General features: G+C 33.7%; 4 protein-coding genes across 5 annotated transcripts; 1 reads left to right on the forward strand and 3 right to left on the reverse strand.

Moving 5' to 3' along the window:
- The first annotated feature begins 217 nt into the window (after positions 1–217).
- Positions 218–5,498, forward strand: LOC111897448 (uncharacterized). 2 transcript variants are annotated; one of them, XM_023893414.3, is made up of 6 exons: positions 218–918; positions 1,457–1,591; positions 2,447–2,524; positions 2,648–2,713; positions 3,753–3,847; positions 3,957–4,194. In XM_023893414.3, the coding sequence occupies exons 1-6, from the start codon at positions 724–726 to the stop codon at positions 3,964–3,966; spliced, it is 579 nt and encodes a 192-aa protein (XP_023749182.1). In that variant the 5' UTR covers positions 218–723; the 3' UTR covers positions 3,967–4,194. The 2 variants fall into 2 exon arrangements, with proteins under 2 accessions (XP_023749182.1, XP_023749181.1); XM_023893413.3 differs by lacking the exons at positions 3,753–3,847; positions 3,957–4,194 and adding exons at positions 4,667–4,732; positions 4,953–5,498 and having other exon boundaries at positions 248–918.
- A 1,986-nt stretch (positions 5,499–7,484) lies between these two features.
- On the reverse strand, positions 7,485–13,088 carry LOC111897445 (subtilisin-like protease SBT4.15). The gene is made up of 11 exons (XM_023893408.2): positions 12,981–13,088; positions 12,769–12,912; positions 11,627–11,721; positions 11,459–11,556; positions 11,227–11,373; positions 11,048–11,153; positions 9,454–9,958; positions 9,248–9,345; positions 8,715–8,936; positions 8,502–8,613; positions 7,485–8,434 (listed from the first exon to the last, which is right to left on the reverse strand). Exons 1-11 carry the CDS (start codon positions 13,086–13,088, stop codon positions 7,646–7,648), a joined length of 2,424 nt encoding a protein of 807 aa, XP_023749176.2. The 3' UTR covers positions 7,485–7,645.
- Positions 13,089–13,573: 485 nt separating this feature from the next.
- LOC122194600 (autonomous transposable element EN-1 mosaic protein) lies at positions 13,574–15,369 on the reverse strand. Its single transcript, XM_042895582.2, has 7 exons — positions 15,224–15,369; positions 15,042–15,149; positions 14,751–14,934; positions 14,504–14,635; positions 14,288–14,425; positions 13,994–14,215; positions 13,574–13,756 (listed from the first exon to the last, which is right to left on the reverse strand). The coding sequence occupies exons 1-7, from the start codon at positions 15,367–15,369 to the stop codon at positions 13,610–13,612; spliced, it is 1,077 nt and encodes a 358-aa protein (XP_042751516.2). The 3' UTR covers positions 13,574–13,609.
- A 2,956-nt stretch (positions 15,370–18,325) lies between these two features.
- Positions 18,326–20,064, reverse strand: LOC111897446 (uncharacterized). The gene is made up of 2 exons (XM_042896122.1): positions 18,409–20,064; positions 18,326–18,352 (listed from the first exon to the last, which is right to left on the reverse strand). The coding sequence occupies exons 1-2, from the start codon at positions 20,062–20,064 to the stop codon at positions 18,326–18,328; spliced, it is 1,683 nt and encodes a 560-aa protein (XP_042752056.1).
- Positions 20,065–20,512: the final 448 nt, after the last annotated feature.

Below are 20,512 nucleotides of genomic sequence, written 5' to 3' on the forward strand. Positions count from 1 at the left end.
TAGCAAGTAGCTACAGAAGTACAGGAAAAAAGAAAAACAAAAGAGCAAAACTATTTACAGCAACAAAAAAGAGAGCAACTCCATTCCACCCAAGTTTTTCCAAATTGTCCCTATATTTGCGCCATTCAAACACCTGTAGTATGATTAAATCTGCCGTTTTTGTAGGAGAAACATTTGTTTTGTTGAAGAGTTTCTCATTGCTAGCCAACCATATATTCCAAAATGTCGAGTACTATATAATCCTTGTATGATACAATGAATATCAACTAAATGATATAAAGTATAACATGACAATTCAATTAATTGAAAAAGTAATCTACCAATAAATAAGTTATTAGAAATCCAAAGATTTAAAAACTAAATATTAAAATTTAATTTTTTATATTAAAGAACATATTAAGTAGCGGTGAGTCGTATGTCCACTTGTTTCAAAATAAGGCGAAAGCCGTCCACATGATACTGCATGCGCCGTTCCACAGACACCCAATCCCACACCGCAAAACCGCTACCTTTCTTCCACATCACGCGAGTTTCACATTGCCAACATGGCCTATACTTCAATGATACGTGTCCTTTTTTCATACATTAACTATTTTTTATAAGACGCCAAACATGATGTGGCATGACACGTGTCACCTTCTACCTCTCCCTTCTTCGCGACTACTAACATGGCTTCTTCACTCTCTCTGCTCCTCCCCACTCAATTGCTGGTATTGACTAATCATGGAGGCGATTAATGGATCGAGTTCAGAAAATGCCGGGGAAGATCACCGGATGTTGGAAGCGGCGGAGGCGCTGGCGGCGTTAAGTCATGTTGGTGAATCGGTTAGTGAACGAGTCAAGGCCGTATCAAACGCTGGTAACTCGTGTTTTGACTCAATAGAATCGTCCTCGAAGCGTCCCATCAATGTCGATAAGGTTTCTTATTTACCTAATTTTCATCGATGGCCATGTAATTATGGTGTTTTAATTACTATCAGTGTTTTGAATTGTTACTTCGTATTTACCATCACCTTCACAAATCACATCGTTCACTTTACTTATTGTTTTTTTATATCCATGGTCAATTTTGACAACCTGTATAGCAATTGAAAAATGCAACATCGAGTCTAATGGGTCACATAAATGAATGAAAGGTTCTTTTCTTTTCAAGTTGTCACAATCTCAACGCAATAAATATGTTCTACAATCAACACGTATTTTAAATGCAACAAATAGTTAACTATCATTTGTCTTCTTCAATCTTTATGGTGTCAATATAAATCACTAACAGGTCCTTGTCTTTTCTCAATATTTTATTAATTGCAACTTGCATTAAGTAAAAGATCAAACCGGGTACTCTATGAAATATTGCGAGGAGCTTCTACTTAATTTGGTTGTAATTTTCCAAAAGAAAAAAAAAAGTAAAAGATGGACTTCTATATTAATAAAAAGTTTCCTCATTTATTTTTGTCAGCAATCGGAGAAGACATGCATCTGGGCTGAAAAACCGGTGAACAATGAATGGAATACTGAACTTGCGTCAAATGTTTCTTATTCCACAAAATATTCAACTTTAGGTGGCAGGAGACATAGAAGGACTTTGACCGAGGTAACAAGATCTGTCTCCTTCTTAGTTGTATGCCTATCTCTATTTATTTTCTTGCAAAAATGGGTTATCTCCAAAATGAAATTCATCTACACAGCTAGATGAGTAGTATAAGAATCAAGAACCATAATTAATGGGTCATTGTATATAAAAAAAAAACATAGAAATTAAAAAAAAAATAATAAATAAACATGTTTCTCTTTTTTGGGTCTTTAGGGTTCTTTCACCAAAAGAGGGTCCAAAAAGGTAAATAAATTTTTGTCCTATGGTGTCAGTAGGAAGATAGTAGATGATATTAATGAAGTAGAAATATTTGGTAAGATGATATTGAATCTCTCACCCAAAAAATACTTAAGTGGGGACCTGACTATAATTTTTTTTTCTTTTTTGTTTACGAGAGTAGCTCAATGTATATTAAAATTTAAACTCTTAAATTGAAACTCGTATATTATGTCAGAGTTGTTCTAGTCGTTTCAGACATATTTTAGGCCTTGGATGAAAGACAATAAAAGACCCTTAAAATACACAAATTTTATTAATTTTTTTATAATAACTCAACAGTTGAAAGAAAATTACTTATACCAGCATCTAAATAACATTTTCGATTACAAAAAATTTATACATATATGATCCCTAAATAATATATATATATATATATATATATATATATATATATATATATATATATATATATATATATATATATATAAATAAAGTCTACATGAAATTTTGACCCCTTTAAAATATGGGCTTTGGACGATCGACCTTATCGTCCAAGCGACGGACATGCTATAGATCTTGAGATCGCTTTTCTAAATATATCCATCAATATTTATGCCTAGAACTTTCTTGATGCAGGCGGAAAAGGAAGCGCGTAAGATACGCAGAGTGCTGGCAAACAGAGAGTCAGCTAGACAAACAATCCGCAGGAGGCAGGTATTGTATTTTAGAATTTTTATTTCAAGATTTTTATTATGTAAGATAATATGTATATTAGATAAAAGAGTTTTTTCTTTTTTCATTACTGAAGTTTTTCTTAATTTATGATGAATTTTCAAGGCCATATATGAGGAGCTGGCCAGAAAAGCTGGTGATCTAGCATGGGAGAACAAAAATTTGAAAAGGGTTGGTCTATTTTTTCCTGCATTATTTTCTTTAAAATTTCATGTTTTGGATTTATGACAAGGATTTGTCGCTTTAAGTAGCGTAGTTTTGCATTTATAGCCTTATAGTATGCTTTGGTTCCTAACATTAATATCGTGGACCTTACGAATCTAAATTTTTCCCCACTTCCTGCACAAATCTTTCTTAAAATAGCCCCACACACTTGTCCCCTAGTAAATGTGAGAAGATATAATAATAATAATAATAATAATCTAATGGTTTAAAAACATGGATAACACTAATTGATAAATTGTTTTCTGTTTCTAAAATTGATATAAAAAATAAACGGGCATCTTATTATTTCAAAGCTAGTTAATCGTTAAACAGCTTATGGTTTCTTGTAAAAATATTTATCAGTTTATGTGGTAACAAATTTTGTTTAATAAATAATGTTTGGAATAGCTTATTAGGTACCAAAACACAATAAGTGATAGTTGTTATTTAGTATTTTGTAGATATTGTTTATAAATGAAAAATGACCGGAAAGGATATATATATATATATATATATATATATATATATATATATATATATATATATATATATATATATATATATATATATATATATATATAAATAAGGCGAATACTAAAATTCTCGATTCTCTATATTCTTAAAAAATATTGATGTTTTTGTAAGGTGATTCCTGAAATTCTGAAAGAATATTATTGTATCCCAACATCAACCAAATCCCAAAATAATTGCTATCTGACATCTCAAAAACAAAACGCAAGCAAATGATTATTAAGCAACAAATTCATAACGTTGATAATGTTAATATAACAGTAAAAAATGAAATAATCATGAACTAACCTCAATCGATATGATCAAAATAATGTTTTGTTCCAATAAAATAATGTTATTGTTCCAGTACTATTTCTTTCATGACACCATTTTTGATGACATAAAATTAATTTAATACATTAATGGAAGTTTGGTGTGATGGGAAAGTGTATAGATGATTAAATATTCAGACAATGGTTTTTTTTTTGCTGAAAAGGAGTTACAAGGAGAGGTATATTATGATCTCTTATTTTGCATGGTCAAGAAACAAGAATTGATGGTGCAAGGGTTATGTTTGAATGAGAAAACATGGTGGGTTTTTTTTTCATAGAACTAATAAGCAGTAGCTAGTTTAAAACAACAAAGAAGGCAAAATTAATTTGTAAGGTGTGTAATGATGGCGGCGATGGAGATGATGTAGGGTTTTGTAATGGTGATACGACAGTTAAGGCATGAAGGAGATGAGACACCTATAAGGGATGCATGATTTAAGGGAAGTTACATAATTATGAAATTTTATTTATGGTTATTAAAACATTTGTATGCAAACTTCCGATAATACCCTTGTGTGGTGGTTGGTCCAAAATTGGTTATACATTCACACAATAGTTGAAGTTTATATATGATCCTAACTCTCTCTCTCTCTCTCTCTCTCTCTCTCTCTCTATATATATATATATATATATATATATATATATATATATATATATATATATATATATATTATTGATGATGAAAAGAGAAAAGTAGGTTTTTGCAATATATATAGGATTTTTTATGATTCAAATAGGGGTAAAATGGTAAAATGTTTTTCATTTATAATAACAGTTTCAATAAGTTAGAAGAAAACAAATTATCAAAAACTTATTATTTAGGCACATTTTTTTTTTATTTCATCCAAACAACTAAAGATGTTTATTACTAATAAGCAATCCCAAACACCCCCAAAATTGTATATACTTTTGTGGTTAGATCACCTAATGAAAGTATTTCATACTGTTTTGGATTTTCCCAATTTCATATCTTGGATGATATTTTACGAACAAAATATGTCTTTTTTAGCAGCGTAAATTTGTATTCCCAAAAGCTTGGAGTGTACAAATCTAAAATTTACCTCCCTTTTGTTATTAGAAAAAGGAGATGGCTTCAAAAGAGTTGGACATTTTGAAGGTTACAAACGAATGCTTAAAAGCAAAGGTAAAAATATGATTAAGATTACGGTTAAATGCAAGAAACATCAACCTACTTTCATATTTATGTTTATTATCGAAACTTTTTTTCAATTAAAACATTGTACTTATGATTTTTTTGTAGAATTTTATAATAAACAAATAAACAAAAGTATGTTGCTATTTCTTGCAATTAACCCCTAAAATTTACACCAAGTACTACATCTAATACGTGTCTCTTCTTGTAGATGATCAAGATAACGAAGATGTATGGACATACTTACTGTTCTTCATCAACAAATTCTCCGATTATGATGTGTAATCAGTCATCATTTCCCCCTTTCACATGGCCTCCAATGATTGTACTCCCTTACCCTTGGCTTTTTCCTTTTCTCCAAAATAATAATCAAAACCATCCCCATTTTAATCTAAATGAAAAACCAGTAGAGTCTTCTTCTTCCCCGGGCAATCTACTTTCTGATAGCAAGCAAATTGTGCATAAAAATCATCAAGTTCCAGGTGTTTGTTCAGTTAAAACAGTATGTGACATGGCTGCTGCAGCTGAGGCCAGGAAGAGGAGAAAAAACCTCAAAATGGAAAAGTCTCTTTTTTGCCGACAACGAAGGATGCGTTAAGTGAAGTTAACAAACAATTTGAATGAAATACTGATAGTTCTGTAAAAAGGGTTATTCTTCCAACAAACTCTTGACATGTGACATAAAGCCCAGTGTCGATCCACATTGGAATCGAAACTCCCAGTTTGTGTATAGACCGTCTGCAAAGATACTTTTTTGGTAAGTCTTAGACGGTGAATCGAAAAATGATGGTTTTGTTGATTTTGGTAATTTGTTAGGTTTCGGGTTTTTTTTTTATTATTCTTTCTTTTTATTAAATTTTTTGATTGTGTTACTTACTAGTTGTTGGATTATGGTGCCTGTTTCTCTTTGTTTTTGCCTCTAGAAAAAGCTTAAAGGTTTAAGATATGCTGATGTGTGCAGTTAAAGCTGGAGTGTTCCAAAGCTCTTTTCCAACCATGATAGGTATTAACAGAATTTTTTTCATCCTTTTTAATTGTGGTTTTGATGTTTGGGTAATAGACCTGCCTAAAGATGGACCTAATTGTGATCTTGATTTAGTCATTTAGAATTCCAAAATTCCACATATAAACATACATATGACAGTTTGTCGTTTGAAAATTTCTTTTTATGATATCGGGTGTTATAAAGTTGATTTTAGAGTTGACCAATTTCAATAGTTGCAAGATTTGAATTTCTTATTGGTTTAGGGATAAATGCAAGAAATAGTAATGTACTTTCATATATTTGTTAAGCATAACATCCTACTTTTATTTAATTCGATTACAGCATTGTGCTTATTAAAACGATGAAAATATACCAATTACAACATCATACTTTCAATTTTTCATATTAACTAGGACATTATGCTTTTAAAAATCTACCCAATCATAGCAATGGATATCTGTAGATTTTTCAAAATTTTATGCTCTAATAGGAAGAATGAAAGTAGGATGCGATATTAAACAAATCATTATGGTTATAGCTTTCTACTTTATGGTGGGTTTGTAATGTAGTAAGCTCATAGATCATTTATTTTTCAGACAAAAGTTATAATACTTTTTTTTTGTAACAGTGAATGATTGCTAAAGCCGAAGTGAAGATCCAAGTAGATGCAGAAGTAAGAACACTATTTTGTTTGTTGTTGTTTTTTTTTTTTTTTTTTTTTTTTTTTTTTTTTCTTTTCTTCTGTTTGGTTAAGTGGACATGACATATTTTCATATGTATTAATTTTATTTTGGAATTGAGTATGAAGTATGAATTAGATCTAGTTATGATATGATCATGAGACGTGATTATTGCACACACTTTTCCTTTCAAGGGGTAGTGCTTATTTTGTACTACATCGTGTAATTTTAGGGTGTTGCTAAAAAAATTTAATGGGGAGACGTAGGGATGTATGTGTGGACCCATACATACCCTCATTCCCTCACAGGCACATATCCGAGTGTTCATTTGAGATTTCTTAGTTTATATATATAAAATAATTAAATGAAAATATGTTAAATCTGTATATAACAATTTTAGCGACCGATAATTTTTAGACCGTAAAAACTTCCACCGAAAATTTTCAGCTATTAAAAGTAGATGAATCCTAATATGAATCAATTGCTTTTCTCCAATAGTTTACTGAATAAAAAACATTTGACATCATTTATTCCATGGAGCAGCAATTTATCCACATATTACTGGATTTTTTTAAAAAAACAAAAGGAAAAAGAAAAACAAGCGGTCACCCCGTGTGTACTTGTGTAACAACTTCATTAGGAATAAATTAAAATTTTGTTAAAATAAATTAATTATTTAATTAAATAAAAAATAATAATAATAATAATAATAATAATAATATTATTATTATTATTATTATGGCAGAAACCATAATTTAATAAGATTAAATAATGAATTTGGTCAAAATGTGAATTAAGACTTAATAATATAAACTTTTATGGACCAATAGATAGAAATATTGCAAGGAAGGATTAAAAAGGTTATTATGGGTTTAACTAGTTGTTTACGTTTTCATGTGTAAAAATCTCTCTCAATTAAAACTTTGTACTTATAGTTTCAATCTTTTTCTTAGAAGGACATTAGTACTTTATAAAATCATTACAATTATAGCAATGAGATTGACTTTGTATTCAGATGACATTGCTATAACCGAGTAGATTTTACAAAACACAATTCAACAATAGAAACAAATGAAAGTAGTCAAGTCAAGTGCTTTAACGGAAACAGATGAATAAAAGTACATTGCTATCTCTAGCATTTAACCCATTCTGAAATTAAACACTAAAAACTAAGTACCACATCCCAAATTCATCACTCAAAATTGTTCCAAATTAGAAAAAACAAAGTGAAATTAGCCCCTACACCTTCTTTTCATCCATCCATAGTGGAGGCGAATACCTATATACAACTACCGGACTCACTACCGAATGCTTAGCATCCTTCCATTCAATCGCTCCCGACACCAAATGCACTTTCGGTTGAAGAAACAACCCTTCCACATAAACCGTAAACGACTTTTTCTCATTCAATTTTTGAAAAGTCAAAGTACTCGGGTCAACCCTAACCGTGAGTCCCGGTTGACTCACCACTTCCGCTTTATACGTCGATTCCTGTGTCCCTACATTCTTCACAATCCGCTTAAAGACTCCTGAAAACGTGGTGACATTCGTTTCAAGTTGCAAATGGATGGAGGGGTAGTTTAGTCCATCTGCACCTTTGGTTGGTTTAAAATTCTTGCAATCATATTGTTGGTTTCCACCAATGAGTATGCCAAGAGTTGTGGTGTTGTAGCCAGTAGTACATAAGTATCGAATGTAGCCACTTGTGTTGATGTCGTATACAAGACCCGGGTCTCTTGCTTTTTTAAGGTTTATTAGACCCGATCCATATGCCAATTCCATGTCTTCTTTGTTCATCTTCATTGGTGTTGCTGTTGTCATGAGAGCTGATTTGATTGCAGCAGGGGACCAAGTCGGGTGAAATGATTTGACATAGGCGGCTGCTGCCGCCACATGAGGAGCCGCCATTGATGTTCCGGAAGCTATCTTGAAATCCACATATCGTCTGTCATAATTTCTATCACCTGTCATGCTTGCTAGTCTTGAATATGCAGCCAATATCCCCAATCCAGGTGCAGCAATATCAGGCTGTGTACATCAATTTTTATTATTTGTGATTACAACATTGTAGTTTTAGAGAGAGAGAGAAAGAGACCTTAAGAATGTTGGGAGTTATCACTTGTGGTCCTCTTGAAGAGAAAGATGCAATGAATGGTGCATTAGCAATCTTAATGGCTCTTGATTTTTGTATTATTGCAACCGACATTCTGTGATATATAAAATTTTAAAAAGTATATTGTGAAATTGTAAAAAAATGAATGTATGATGCTATAACATAATGAAATGAAAGTATGTTAATATTTTTTACGTGGTGGAGTTGATGTAGGAATCAATGTTTTTTCCCTCCATGAGATTTACTGAAGTTCCAGGGATCACAAAAGAAGAAGGTGTATCGTAATGTGTCTCTCGGGACACAATTAAACCCGCCACATGTTTGTCATAAAGTGTGTGATCTTGCTCGCCTTTCCCCAAACAAAAGACGATTTTACCCTTTATCATTTCATCTGATAAAGATCCATAGTCGCAAGCACTACAAATGATCCCATATTTTAAACATAAGTATACATAATCATTCATGCAATCCACAAACATTCTACTTAGATTTTTTTTTTCTATAATAGCATTGTACTCAATGTATAATGTGGTAATAAGGAAAAGTTGAAACTATAATGCTATAATTAAGTATATTTTTTCAAATCACAAGGGCTCAATAAGTTTTTTTTTTTTTTTTTTTTTTTTTTTTTGAAATAACAGTATTATAATAGAAAGAAATTTAAGTACATAAATATAGGAAAGTAGGTTGTTATTTCAAGCATTTAGCCCAAAACAAAATGCAGATACCTTGCGTTTCTGTATGATTCGGTGGTGTTGGCTGCAAGGGCACCACTTATTAACGGATACATCTTCTTCCTCAATGAAAATGTATTTACAGAAATTCCCTATAAACACCATTTCCGAATGTTATTATAAGCAATAGTAGCATTTCTGTTGAATTTATGTGTGTGTGTGTGTGTGTGAGAGAGAGAGAGAGAGAGAGAGAGAGTAACCATGATGTTTTCACCGTTTCCCAACTTAACATCAGCCACAAACTGCCGATCGGTACTTGAAGCAGCTACGGTTGTTATCCACGGCGCTGTGTTTTGTACTGTGAGCTGATATGGACCGTCGTTACCACCGGAGCAAGCGGTGAAAATCCCCTTCTTCATTGCGTGAAAAGCCCCAATCGCCATTGAATCCTGGAAGAATTTCTTAGGTGATCCACCAATGGACACTGAAATTACATCCACCCCATCGGCGATTGCCATGTCGAATCCGGCTAACAGATCCATATCCGAACAACCACCGCCCCAACATACTTTGTAAGCTGCTATGCGAGCCGAGGGCACCCCACCTCGAGCTGTGCCTCTCGCAATACCGTACACGCTTGCACCCCTCACCGGAACACCCGCCGCCGTGGAAGCTGTGTGCGTTCCATGGCCTTCGTTATCCACCGGTGATAGTTTCGGGTCGTGCTTACTTGCGATGTAGGAATATTGTGCGCCTATCAATTTACTGTTGAATTTTCAAAAAAAAAATATACATCCAAGTTAAAATGAAGGTTATATGTTAAAACTTAAAAATAACAATTTATTTTTGTTTATTTTTCTTTACAGAATTTTATTTCAAAATTTTTATTATAGTATTATAATTTATGAAATCAAAAGCAAAATGGGGTTTAGAAAAAAATTGTTTTGATTAATTAATATCGTAACAATGGTAAAAAGATTCCATAGTTTAGCAAAATTTGTTTATAGATATAAACGATGTAAGATCCATATTCTTTTTTATTGTTAAAATAATAATAAAATGGTTAATTGGTTTGCAGTTTTATAACAATCACTTTCAAATAATTTATTAACATTTTCAATTAAGTTAAAAGAAAACAATTAAATTATCACAATACGCTTATTTAAATTAATAGAGTAAATTAGTAGAATGGGGCTTATGGTTTTGAGTAATTTGAATGTTTGATTTCTAATTTTTTTTTTTTAACTCCCAAAATTTTTTATTATTTGTTTTTTTTACTCGTTTGGTCCATATCTTACCTAAAAAGACTATTTTACCATTGATTTTTAATTTATTTAAATAAACACAACCTCAATGTCATTTTCGCCTCACTTTACATTACATTAACTACCTCATCTTATTTAGATAAATTAAAAAATTAATGAAAAATTAGTCTTTTTAAGTAAACAGGGATCAAGCGTGCAACAAAAACAAATTATAAGGATATTTCGAATTAAAATGTTAAGTTAGGAACCAAACGTACAAATTATCCCAAAACATAGGGACCATTCGTCTAATTTACTCAAATTAATAAGTTACTTTTTTTAGTTCACTCCGTCCAAAATCTTAAAAACTATCTATTAACGATACAAATGATGATTGATAATAAATTAATAAATAAGCAATCTCAAAACCCCCATAATATCATTTGGTAAATTTATTAGCAAGTATAATTAGAAAAAAAAAATGAAAGGATAGTAAATTTATTTAAAATTATAATACCTAATAAGTAAGAAAAAAAATAAGTATAATATGGCAAGAGAGAAAACAAAGTATAGGTGTTAATTATAATAGAACCAGTGAAAGAAGTTATACTTGTTGCAACCAGTAAAATTGCCACCCAAGAAGCATTTACCCCTCCATTTTGTAGGAGGAGGACCGTAGCCTTTGTCATTGAAGCTAGGGGATTCCGGCCAAATCCCTGAATAAAATAAGTCACTCAATCAAGATTCCTTTTATATAAAAGGATTCTTTTTATTACAAAGAATCATCACCTGTATCAAGAACGCCAATAATTAGATCGCTTTCGGCTGTTATGTTTCTTTGTGTACTCCTTAGTGGCAATCCGATAAAATCCCATGATCTGGTTGTGTGAAGCGGTCGTATGGTGTTTGGGAACACTGATAAGACTCCTTCTTTCTCTGCAACACAATCAAAACCCTTAGAAAAACACCATATTTATAATCTTCTCTAAGAGGCATATTTTGATTGTGATGAGTGATTTACGTGAGAGTAGATTTGCTTCATGAGGTAGTAGATTTGCCACAAATCCATTAAAGCTCCTTCCATAACTATGCAACTTGGAATCTCTTGCTAATATTTCACTGCAAATTAAAACGGGAATTTCATTGTAACAAAAATACTTGTATTAAATAATAATAACTAGGAACTTACTCTCCAATGGTCTCTGAAAGAAGACTATGGTGATGATCAACGATAGATGTCATTGTCCTCGTTACAGGAGAAGCTCCCATGTATACTATGTATGGCTACAACAACATTTATGAATTATGAATTATGACAACACAACGCATCAAGTTCATGCATTTTTCCAATATAGATAACAAAAAAAAATCAAAAGCACGATGTAATGAAGAATGTTTCTTGAGTCGCTGTGACTTGCTTAAAAACTTAAGAATCAGTGCATGCAGTCGGATGGATATGTCTGAATAAAGAAACGGAAAGGGCTTTAGGGTGTTGAAATTTAGTATACCTTTCTTTCATTTTGATCAGATGGATGAGGAAGGGCTATGGCGACAAGACATATATAGAAGAAGATTAAGATATGAAATATTTTGGATCTTCCCATTGATTTGTTGTTCTCTCTGTCTTTAGTTCTCTAACTTGATGAAATTTGAACTTTAGTTTGGGTAGCGTATATATATGCACAAATATCGAGTATGTGTTGCCTTTCATACAACTGAAATGCCTCCATGTTTAACTCCAATTAGGAGAAGACTGAGTATTACAAGGCTTTAAATGTGGATCTTTAGAGTGGCTACTACCACTTATTAGCGGACTAGGTGTGAGACCCATGTATTACATGGGTTTATTTAAAAAAAATTAAATATAAAATTTTAACAATTTGAAAACTTTAAATTTATAAGAAAAATAAGAAATTTTTTGAATTATTAAAATTAATGAGACTTTAATGCATTAGATACATTACATATATATTACCTTATATATTAAATGTAGATTTTAATTTAATAAAATCAAAAATACAATAAAATGACAAGTGGAAAATAAAAAATTTTAAAATTTCTAGAAAATGCCATGTGTCTAAATGAATGAGAAGAGGACATGTGGCAAAATCATTTTCATTTATTATGGTAGATACATGTTCTTCCTCAATGAAAATGTATTTACGCCAATTCCCTATGAACACCATTTCTGATGGTTATTATAAGCAACAGCATTTCTGTAGAGTTTCTGTGCGTGTGTGTGTGTGTGTGTGTGTGTGTGAGAGAGAGAGAGAGAGAGAGAGAGAGAGAATGATGCTTTGTATTGTGAGCTGATATGACAGTCGTTCCCACAAGAGCAAGCAGTGTGATCCCCTTCTTCATTGCGTGAAAAACCCAAATTGTCATTGAATCCTGGAAGAATATCATAGGAGAACCACCGATCAACTCTGAAATTACATATACCCCATCGGTGGTTGCCATGCATGTTGAATCCCGCTAACAAATCCATATCCAAACACTACTAGAAAAAACGAAAATACCTACAGCAAGATCCGTAGGTATACCGGTTTACCTACGGAATTGTGACGAAATGGGTGTCGTAGCATAATTGCTCGTGGGTAATTTTTAGCGACGGAATTGCAACAGATTTCCGATGGAATTCCGACGGCCATATTCCGTAGGTAAATTACCGACGGAATACCTACGGCGAGAAATTGCGACCGAATTGCGACGAAATATCGATGACGGACACTTACCTACAGATTACCGACGGAAGTCATTTGCGACGACATTGCAACGGAATACCTACGGAATATAGTACCGACGGAATACCTACGGAAAAAAATACCGACAGAATTGTAACGGGTTACCTACGGAATTCCCTTTTGACTGGTATGGACTTATTTACCGACGGGCGTGCTTACCGACGACATTTCCGTCGGTAATAGTCATTTTATTTAATTATTAAATTTAAATATAAAATATTTCCAGTTTTTTTTTTTTTTTGTCAAACATGCAAGATAAGTAAACACAAACATAATAACACTACAATTAAGGTTTCAAAGTACACAAAAAGTGTTCCAAATACACCAAGTTTGCAAAATAAGTGGACACATTCATTTGTTCCATTGTCACAACATTCGTACCAACTAAAAATTAACAAACATTCATTCCAAATACCAACATGCATAACTTATACACCATCCTCGGGTGGAGTATGAGGGGGATCATTGGCTTGATTTGTTGTACCATTCATCATCCTCACCATCCTTTCCATTTGTTGTACCATTTGTTCTTGCAATTGTCGCATGTTAGAAACTTCTTCACGTAACCTATCAACCTAAAAAATGATAATAACAATGTACTTTAATTTATTATAACAAAATAGCAATGTACTTTTGTTTTTAATCAATTGTATCCATAATAACAAAATACTACTTAACTTGTAAACCATAATAACAATGAACTTTTGTTTATTATCAATGTAATCCATAAGCACAACAAACCACCTAACTTTTAAACCATAATAACAATGTACTTTTGTTTTTAATCAATTTTATCTATAATAACAACATACCTCTTCTTGTGTGTTGTTGTTGGATTGGGTGGACCGAGTAGATTCGGAAGATGTTATCCTAGAAACCACAACATTGGCATCCAATGCCCCTATACCATAGATATGACCCTTCTTTTTTCCTCCTGTTCTCCGAATTTGGCTTTCAACCCATACCTGCGCATCGTGCCTATGGTTTGCTGGGTCTTCTCCATATTTCATCACTAACCCCTCTAGATATGCATCCTACAATTTACCAAAACAACACCCTTGTCATATACAAAAAATTGAGATAGTCAATATAAAAAAATAATGTACTTTTGCATCTTTGGCTGTTTTAGAGCAATATTCTATATTTTCACTTTCTCCCTTGAAATATCTTTTCTTCGACTCACTGGTGCCATGTGTCTTCACGTATAGATCACAAAATTCGGGATCTTTACCCAGCTGTGCTTTCTACATAAAAGACAAAGTATAATTGATGCAGTCAGTGTTAAAAACAAGAATAATAAATTTTACAATTATGATACCAACCAATCTACGACGGTGCTTGGCATGTGCTATGCTACCAGCCGTATGCCTTGATGTCTTCCCAGTGGAATCAGGGGTGTTCCGGTTCGTCTGAGCAGCATCTGACAACTTTTTCCATTTCTCTGTGCTCCAACGCTGTTAAAAGAAATATATATTTAATAATATAATAAGTAATAAAAATCAACAAAATAAAACAATAATATATTGTATCTCTTACATCACACAAGCGTGGCCACACAGACTCTGGTACCATCTGGGGACGGTATTGATATATCTCTGGAAAGTATTTAGAAAAATCTTTTTTAAATGGTAACCCATCACGTCGTGCCATTCTAGCAGATAACTTCCTCAAATCCCTCATCCGGTCCTTGTATCTTTCCTTGAGGACATTATTGAATGTTGTATATATCGCCTCATTCTCCGTTGTGTACCACCTATATTTTGTCTATAAAAAAAAGTATACTTAAAAATAGAAAGTAAAAAGAAATGAGTTTAAGATACAATAATAAATATTTAATATACTACCCTAAAACGCGCAAACATCTGTTTACGAGTCTTTTCCGTGATGCTCTTATATGTAGGCCACGCATCATCCATACTCTGCCAAAAGAGATCTATAACCGCGTTGTGGATAGAATGGTCACCAAACCTACAAAAAAAAACATATATATAAGTGTAATTACAACATTAAAAATTAAATATTTAAAAGATGAAAACACTAACTTATCCCCTTCTTTGTGGATAATGGGCAACGATGAGTCATCAAAATCACCATCATTAGAGCCATGATCGCCTGAAATATCTCTGGAGGCGGAGCCATGTGGCGTCAGTGGTGTGTGTGGCATGACCGGTGTATCTGGCGTCGACATCTCTATGCCTCCACCCTCAAAAAAATAATCCTGAAACCCATCACCACCATGGGTTCTCAATACTGTAGGTGAGGTCTGACAACCCCTTTGTGGGTGGAGGGGTGGGGGTGAGGGCTGGAACCCATAGTCTGTCTGTATAAGTGGAGGTCAGGGCCTATAGCCTATCTGTGAGGGATGTAATCGATGACTCATCTGTTGGGGTTGGGGTTAGGGCTGGGACACATAGCCCATCTGTTGAGCCTGGCGCATAACCCTAGATAAGTCTGCTAGAGGATCAACCATGTTGGTTTGCGGAGCAATGGCACCTTGACTATTGGAGCCTGCGACTCCAGTGATCATAGGCATGTCGATCGGTGTGAGCAACGTCGTATGACGTGGCTCGTCAGTAGAATTAGGGGATGCCCTCCCCCTACTCCCCGTACTGCCAGAAGAAGGGTTGTTCTTCCGGCCTTTATCATTCTATCCATTACCCGACATGTTGCATTTAATAGAACAAGAATGGTCAGATATATAATATAAGATTCATAAGTCAAGACAAAACAAGTGTTTAAAACAACGAGATGTCCATACCAAACTCATTACAAAAACAATGTTTCATTATAAGGTTTAAAAAGGACAATGCTCCTAACATCAACAAATACAATGCTCCTAACATAAACAAAAGATAATGCTCCTAATATACGTCCCCATTATCTTCATCTTCAAATTCTTCTTCTGAATAAACAACTCGTTTCCATAATCTTCGTCTTCAGAACCTTCCTCTTCTTCGTCTTCCTCCCTAGATCCCTCATTCTCTTCATCAGATATTTGCTTATATGTATTTATAGTTGAGGCTAGGCACAATCGTTCTGCACGAGTTACAGTAACAGGTGACTCAAACTGTTCTTCACCCTGAAAGATTTCTTCTGCTTCCATTTCAGCTTCGGTGACTTCAAATACCCCTCTTGGTTTTGTTTTGATAACCGCCCACTTATCTTTCGTCTCATTTGCCATTGAAGGGTATGGTGTATAAAAGACTTGTTCTGCTTCTGATGCCAAACAAAATGGGTCGTCAGTTTGAAGTCGAGAGTTGGTTTTGACATCAATCAACTTGTTTTTGTTGACTATTACACCATCTTTATTATCAAACCAAATACAATTAAACAGAACAATAGTCAAGAGCCCGCTACTATAATACTTAACCTCTAAGATCTCTTGCAATATGCTGTAGTAGTCTGACTCATGTTCATCATTATAAGTCTCCCCTCTCACACATACTCCAAAGTTATCCGTCACACGACCCTCACCGTATTGTTGAGTGTGGAACTTATAACCATTTACAAAATACCCATTATGAAAATGAGCATGTCTCGATGGTTTCTCAGCTATAACTTCTAAGTGTTTAGCACTTCCATCGGGTGTCTTATTCATTACCTAAAATGAAAAAAATACACACATTGTGTTGGTTGATGATGCGTAAATAATAATTAGTACTAAAGAATTGGTTCTACTTACTCTGTCTTCAAACCATTCAGCAAAGAATTTATCTCTTAAATCTGAAACGGATTCATTTGGATTCGTTGTCATGACCAGCTCATCAAACTCGAGGATTTAAGGGTTAACTTCTTTACAATTAAGTAATATGTAGGTGTGCGCCTTGTGAAGGTCTTTATCACTCAAGGGTTTTCGTTTTCCACTTTTTTCATATAATCTTCTTGATGGAACGACAAAGATGCTAAGTGGAGCTTCTCCACTCGAAAACCTATGACTTTGCGGTGTGAAATTTCATGCCTCTCGATTATGGCATGTCTCAATCGTCGGGTAAAAATATAAAGAACAATAGGTAGCAAGTTCATTCACTAGATGTTCATTGACGATTGAAACCTCAACCCTTACCTTGTTCCTGATTCTTCTTCTAATTATGCCCAGTTTCCTATATTTAAAAAGTATGAATGATATTTTAGGAATACCACAAATAACTTTAAAAATGTTGGATATATAATACTAAAATAGGGTGATTACCTCTCGTATTGATACATCCATCTGTATTGTACCGGACCACCAACAATAGCTTCATCTGCTAAGGTGCTGTTTGTTTTTTGCAAAAAACCTCTTCAAACCTCTTACTGCTGCGCGGCGCAGCACACGCGCAGCACTTTTAATCTCGCAGCTGTTTGTTTTTTAGAAGCCTTCTGAGTCAAAAACCTCTGCGCGTGCTCTGTTTGGCGCAGCACTTGTACTGCCTCTTCCAACCTCTTCCAACCTCTTCTTCTTCTTATTTTATTGCTGAAATTTTGATTATATGTTATTAAAATTTTATTTCATATTTTTTTTCCCTTTTTTTTCATTTATTCTTATTGAATTTATTTTTCATTTTTTTTATATTCAATAATAATAATTTCTTGATGAAATATCATTATTTTTTACTGAAAATATCTTTATTTTTTGTTGAAATATCATTCTTTTTTACTGAAATATCATTAATTTTTACCGAAATGTTATACATTATTAAATTTTACGTATTAAAAAGCTATTTTCGGTTTATAAAATTAGTTTATTTTAATTTTTTAATATCTGCAGCAGTATGCAGCTGTTAAAAAAACAAACACGCTTTTAATTATAGTCTGCAGCCGTTTGGTTCACCTCTTCTACTGCAGAGGGTTGCAGAGGTGGTCCGCAGACTTCATGAATTTTTGCTTCAGAAAATCAAACAGCACCTAAATGTATGACCAAGTGTTCCATGGAATCAAAGAAGCCAGGAGGGAATATTTGCTCAAACTTGCACATGGTTTGAATAATACTACGTTTCATATCGAACAAGTCGCAAACATGCAACGTTTTCGAGCATAATACTCGAAAGTACATAGATATCTCCGATATGACCTCGTATATTTTTGTTGAAACAAACCCTCTTACGGTTAGGGGAAGCAACCGTTGCATAAAGACGTGACAGTCGTGGCTTTTGAAACCATAAAAACTATAATCTTTGATGTTTACGCAGTTCCTGATATTAGATGCATACCCGTCAGGAAATTTGAGATTTTTCAACCAAACACATACTTTTTTAACATCTTCCTTTTTCAATGTGTAATCTCCAGGCTTCTTCCAAGTCTTCCTATTGTTTTCCTTGATGGGGTTTAGTATAGGTCGGTCACAAAGCATCTCAATATCCTCTCTTGCCTTTATATTGTCTTTGGACTTTGGGGTGCCCATTGAAGTCTGAAACATATTTTCAAAAAAATTCTTCTCGATATGCATCAAATCGAGGTTGTGTCGGATCAACAGGTGACGCCAATATGGAAGCTCCCAAAAGATGCTCTTTTTTACCCAGTTGTGTGTAATACCAAAACCATGAGGTTTTATATAATTTAGACCATAAGGAGTACCGTTGTATACAGTAGGGAAATGTTGGATTTTCTCCCAAATATATTCTCCGGTTGGGTACGGAACAGGCACTTCATGACCCTTCACTTTCTTGCCTTTTAAAAAATTAATTGTATCATTTCGGAATATGTGTCTTTCGGGTAGATGTTTTCTATGACAGTCAAACCAACACAGTTTTTGTCCATTGGAAAGTCGGAATGATTCTGTTTGGTGCATGCAATAAGGGTAAGCTAAAGTACCATGCGTGCTCCATCCGGATAGCATTGCATAAGCAGGAAAGTCACTAATTGTCCATAAAAGTAACACCTTCATCTGAAAATTGGTCATTCGATAGGCATCATATGTTTCAATGCCATCTGTGAACAACATCTTCAACTCGTCGATCAAAGGTTGTAAAAAAACACCCAAATTCTGTCTGGGGCTCTTCTTCCCGGGAATGATCAACGGAAGTTGTATGTACTGATGTTTAAAAGCCAACCAAGGGGGTAGGTTGTAAACAGTGATAAACACCGACCAACATGAATAGGGAGTTGTGTTTGAATTATTAGGACTAAACCCATCGGTGCACAACCCGAGACGAATGTTGCGCGTCTCTTTTGCAAAATCAGGAAAGGTTCTATCAAAATGATTCCATGCTTTACCTTCACTGGGATGTATCATCTTTTCTGGATCTACTGGATGATCTGAATGCCAAGTTAAATGTTTGGCTGTCTTCCTTGAATAGAACAGCCTTTGAAGTCTCGGTCCAATCGGCATGTAAGTCAAGACCAAATTAGGAACCTTCCTCCCTTTGTCTTTGTATCTATTTTCGCCACATACTACACAATGATCCAGCTCAACAAACAGACCCCTGAATTGCATGCAATGGTTTATACATACATGAATTCGTTGTGAAGGCAATTTTAGTGGCTTCAACATTTTCTTGGTCTCGTAGAAGCTATTAGGAAGCTTCTCGCCAATTGGTAGAATGTCTTTAACTACCGAAAGTAATCTATCAAATGACGTGTCTGAAATATTAGATTGTGATTTCCAGTCCAATAATCTAGTGGTGGCAGAGAGTGTGGAAGATTTTGTACACCCGTCCCATAAAGGCTCACTCGCTTGTTTCAAAATTTTATAAAAATTTTGGGCTTCAAGATTTGGGTGTTGTGGTGTTTGTTGATAATAAGAAGCTTCGGGTTGGTGCATGCTTTCGATAACCATCTCCTCGTATCTACGATAATCATCAAAACCGCCATTGATGTGTTGAGTCGTTTCAGGATTTGAACTTTGACCCATGTGTTGAAGTGGTATTAGGTTTGAACATTGACCAACCTCTTGTAATGAATACATTTCTCCATGTAAATACCATAGTGAATAACTATTCATGAATCCTCGGCTAATAAGATGGTTAAATACCAATTCTCGAGAGAGGTAATAAATATTTTTGCAGTTCGCACATGGACATCTAATTTCTAAAACTTCCACCCCATCCCTAATAATACGTTGGATGTTTGTTGCGTTCGAGTAAGCAAAATCCAAAAAAAAATTGACATAATGTGGCCATTGGGTATTAAACAAACGATTACTATCAAGTCTCTTCGTGTACATCCATTCTCTGTTAGACAACATTTCAATCTACAACTACTAATATACAATTGTTAGAACTCCAAACTAAACATGATAGAAATATAACATGCCATTTAATCTAACATATAATCTAAAATCGAAACAATCAACAATTTTAGTCTTATAATAAAAAAAATGTCTTTGTTCGTTTATGTTCGGTTCGTTTAGGGAT

Source organism: Lactuca sativa, chromosome 6 (genome assembly GCF_002870075.4).
Source record: "Lactuca sativa cultivar Salinas chromosome 6, Lsat_Salinas_v11, whole genome shotgun sequence".
Classification (NCBI taxonomy): domain Eukaryota; kingdom Viridiplantae; phylum Streptophyta; class Magnoliopsida; order Asterales; family Asteraceae; genus Lactuca; species Lactuca sativa.

Excerpts from the sequence above, each read along its gene's own strand:
- LOC111897445 (XM_023893408.2), bottom strand. The coding sequence starts at position 13,088 with ATGGCCGTCGGAATTCCATCGGAAATCTGTTGCAATTCCGTCGCTAAA. Across the intron at positions 8,937-9,247 it reads GAATCATACAGAAACGCAAG|TGCTTGCGACTATGGATCTT; the intron begins GTATCTGCATTT and ends GATCATTTGTAG. Across the intron at positions 8,435-8,501 it reads TAACTCCCAACATTCTTAAG|CCTGATATTGCTGCACCTGG; the intron begins GTCTCTTTCTCT and ends TGATGTACACAG.
- LOC111897448 (XM_023893413.3), top strand. The coding sequence starts at position 724 with ATGGAGGCGATTAATGGATCGAGTTCAGAAAATGCCGGGGAAGATCAC. Across the intron at positions 919-1,456 it reads GTCCCATCAATGTCGATAAG|CAATCGGAGAAGACATGCAT; the intron begins GTTTCTTATTTA and ends TATTTTTGTCAG. Across the intron at positions 1,592-2,446 it reads ATAGAAGGACTTTGACCGAG|GCGGAAAAGGAAGCGCGTAA; the intron begins GTAACAAGATCT and ends TTCTTGATGCAG.
- LOC122194600 (XM_042895582.2), bottom strand. The coding sequence starts at position 15,369 with ATGTCGACGCCAGATACACCGGTCATGCCACACACACCACTGACGCCA. Across the intron at positions 15,150-15,223 it reads ATCCACAAAGAAGGGGATAA|GTTTGGTGACCATTCTATCC; the intron begins GTTAGTGTTTTC and ends TTTTTTTTGTAG. Across the intron at positions 14,426-14,503 it reads CCAAGCACCGTCGTAGATTG|AAAGCACAGCTGGGTAAAGA; the intron begins GTTGGTATCATA and ends TCTTTTATGTAG.
- LOC111897446 (XM_042896122.1), bottom strand. The coding sequence starts at position 20,064 with ATGTATTCATTACAAGAGGTTGGTCAATGTTCAAACCTAATACCACTT. Across the intron at positions 18,353-18,408 it reads AAAAGGAAGATGTTAAAAAA|GAACTGCGTAAACATCAAAG; the intron begins GTATGTGTTTGG and ends ATCTAATATCAG.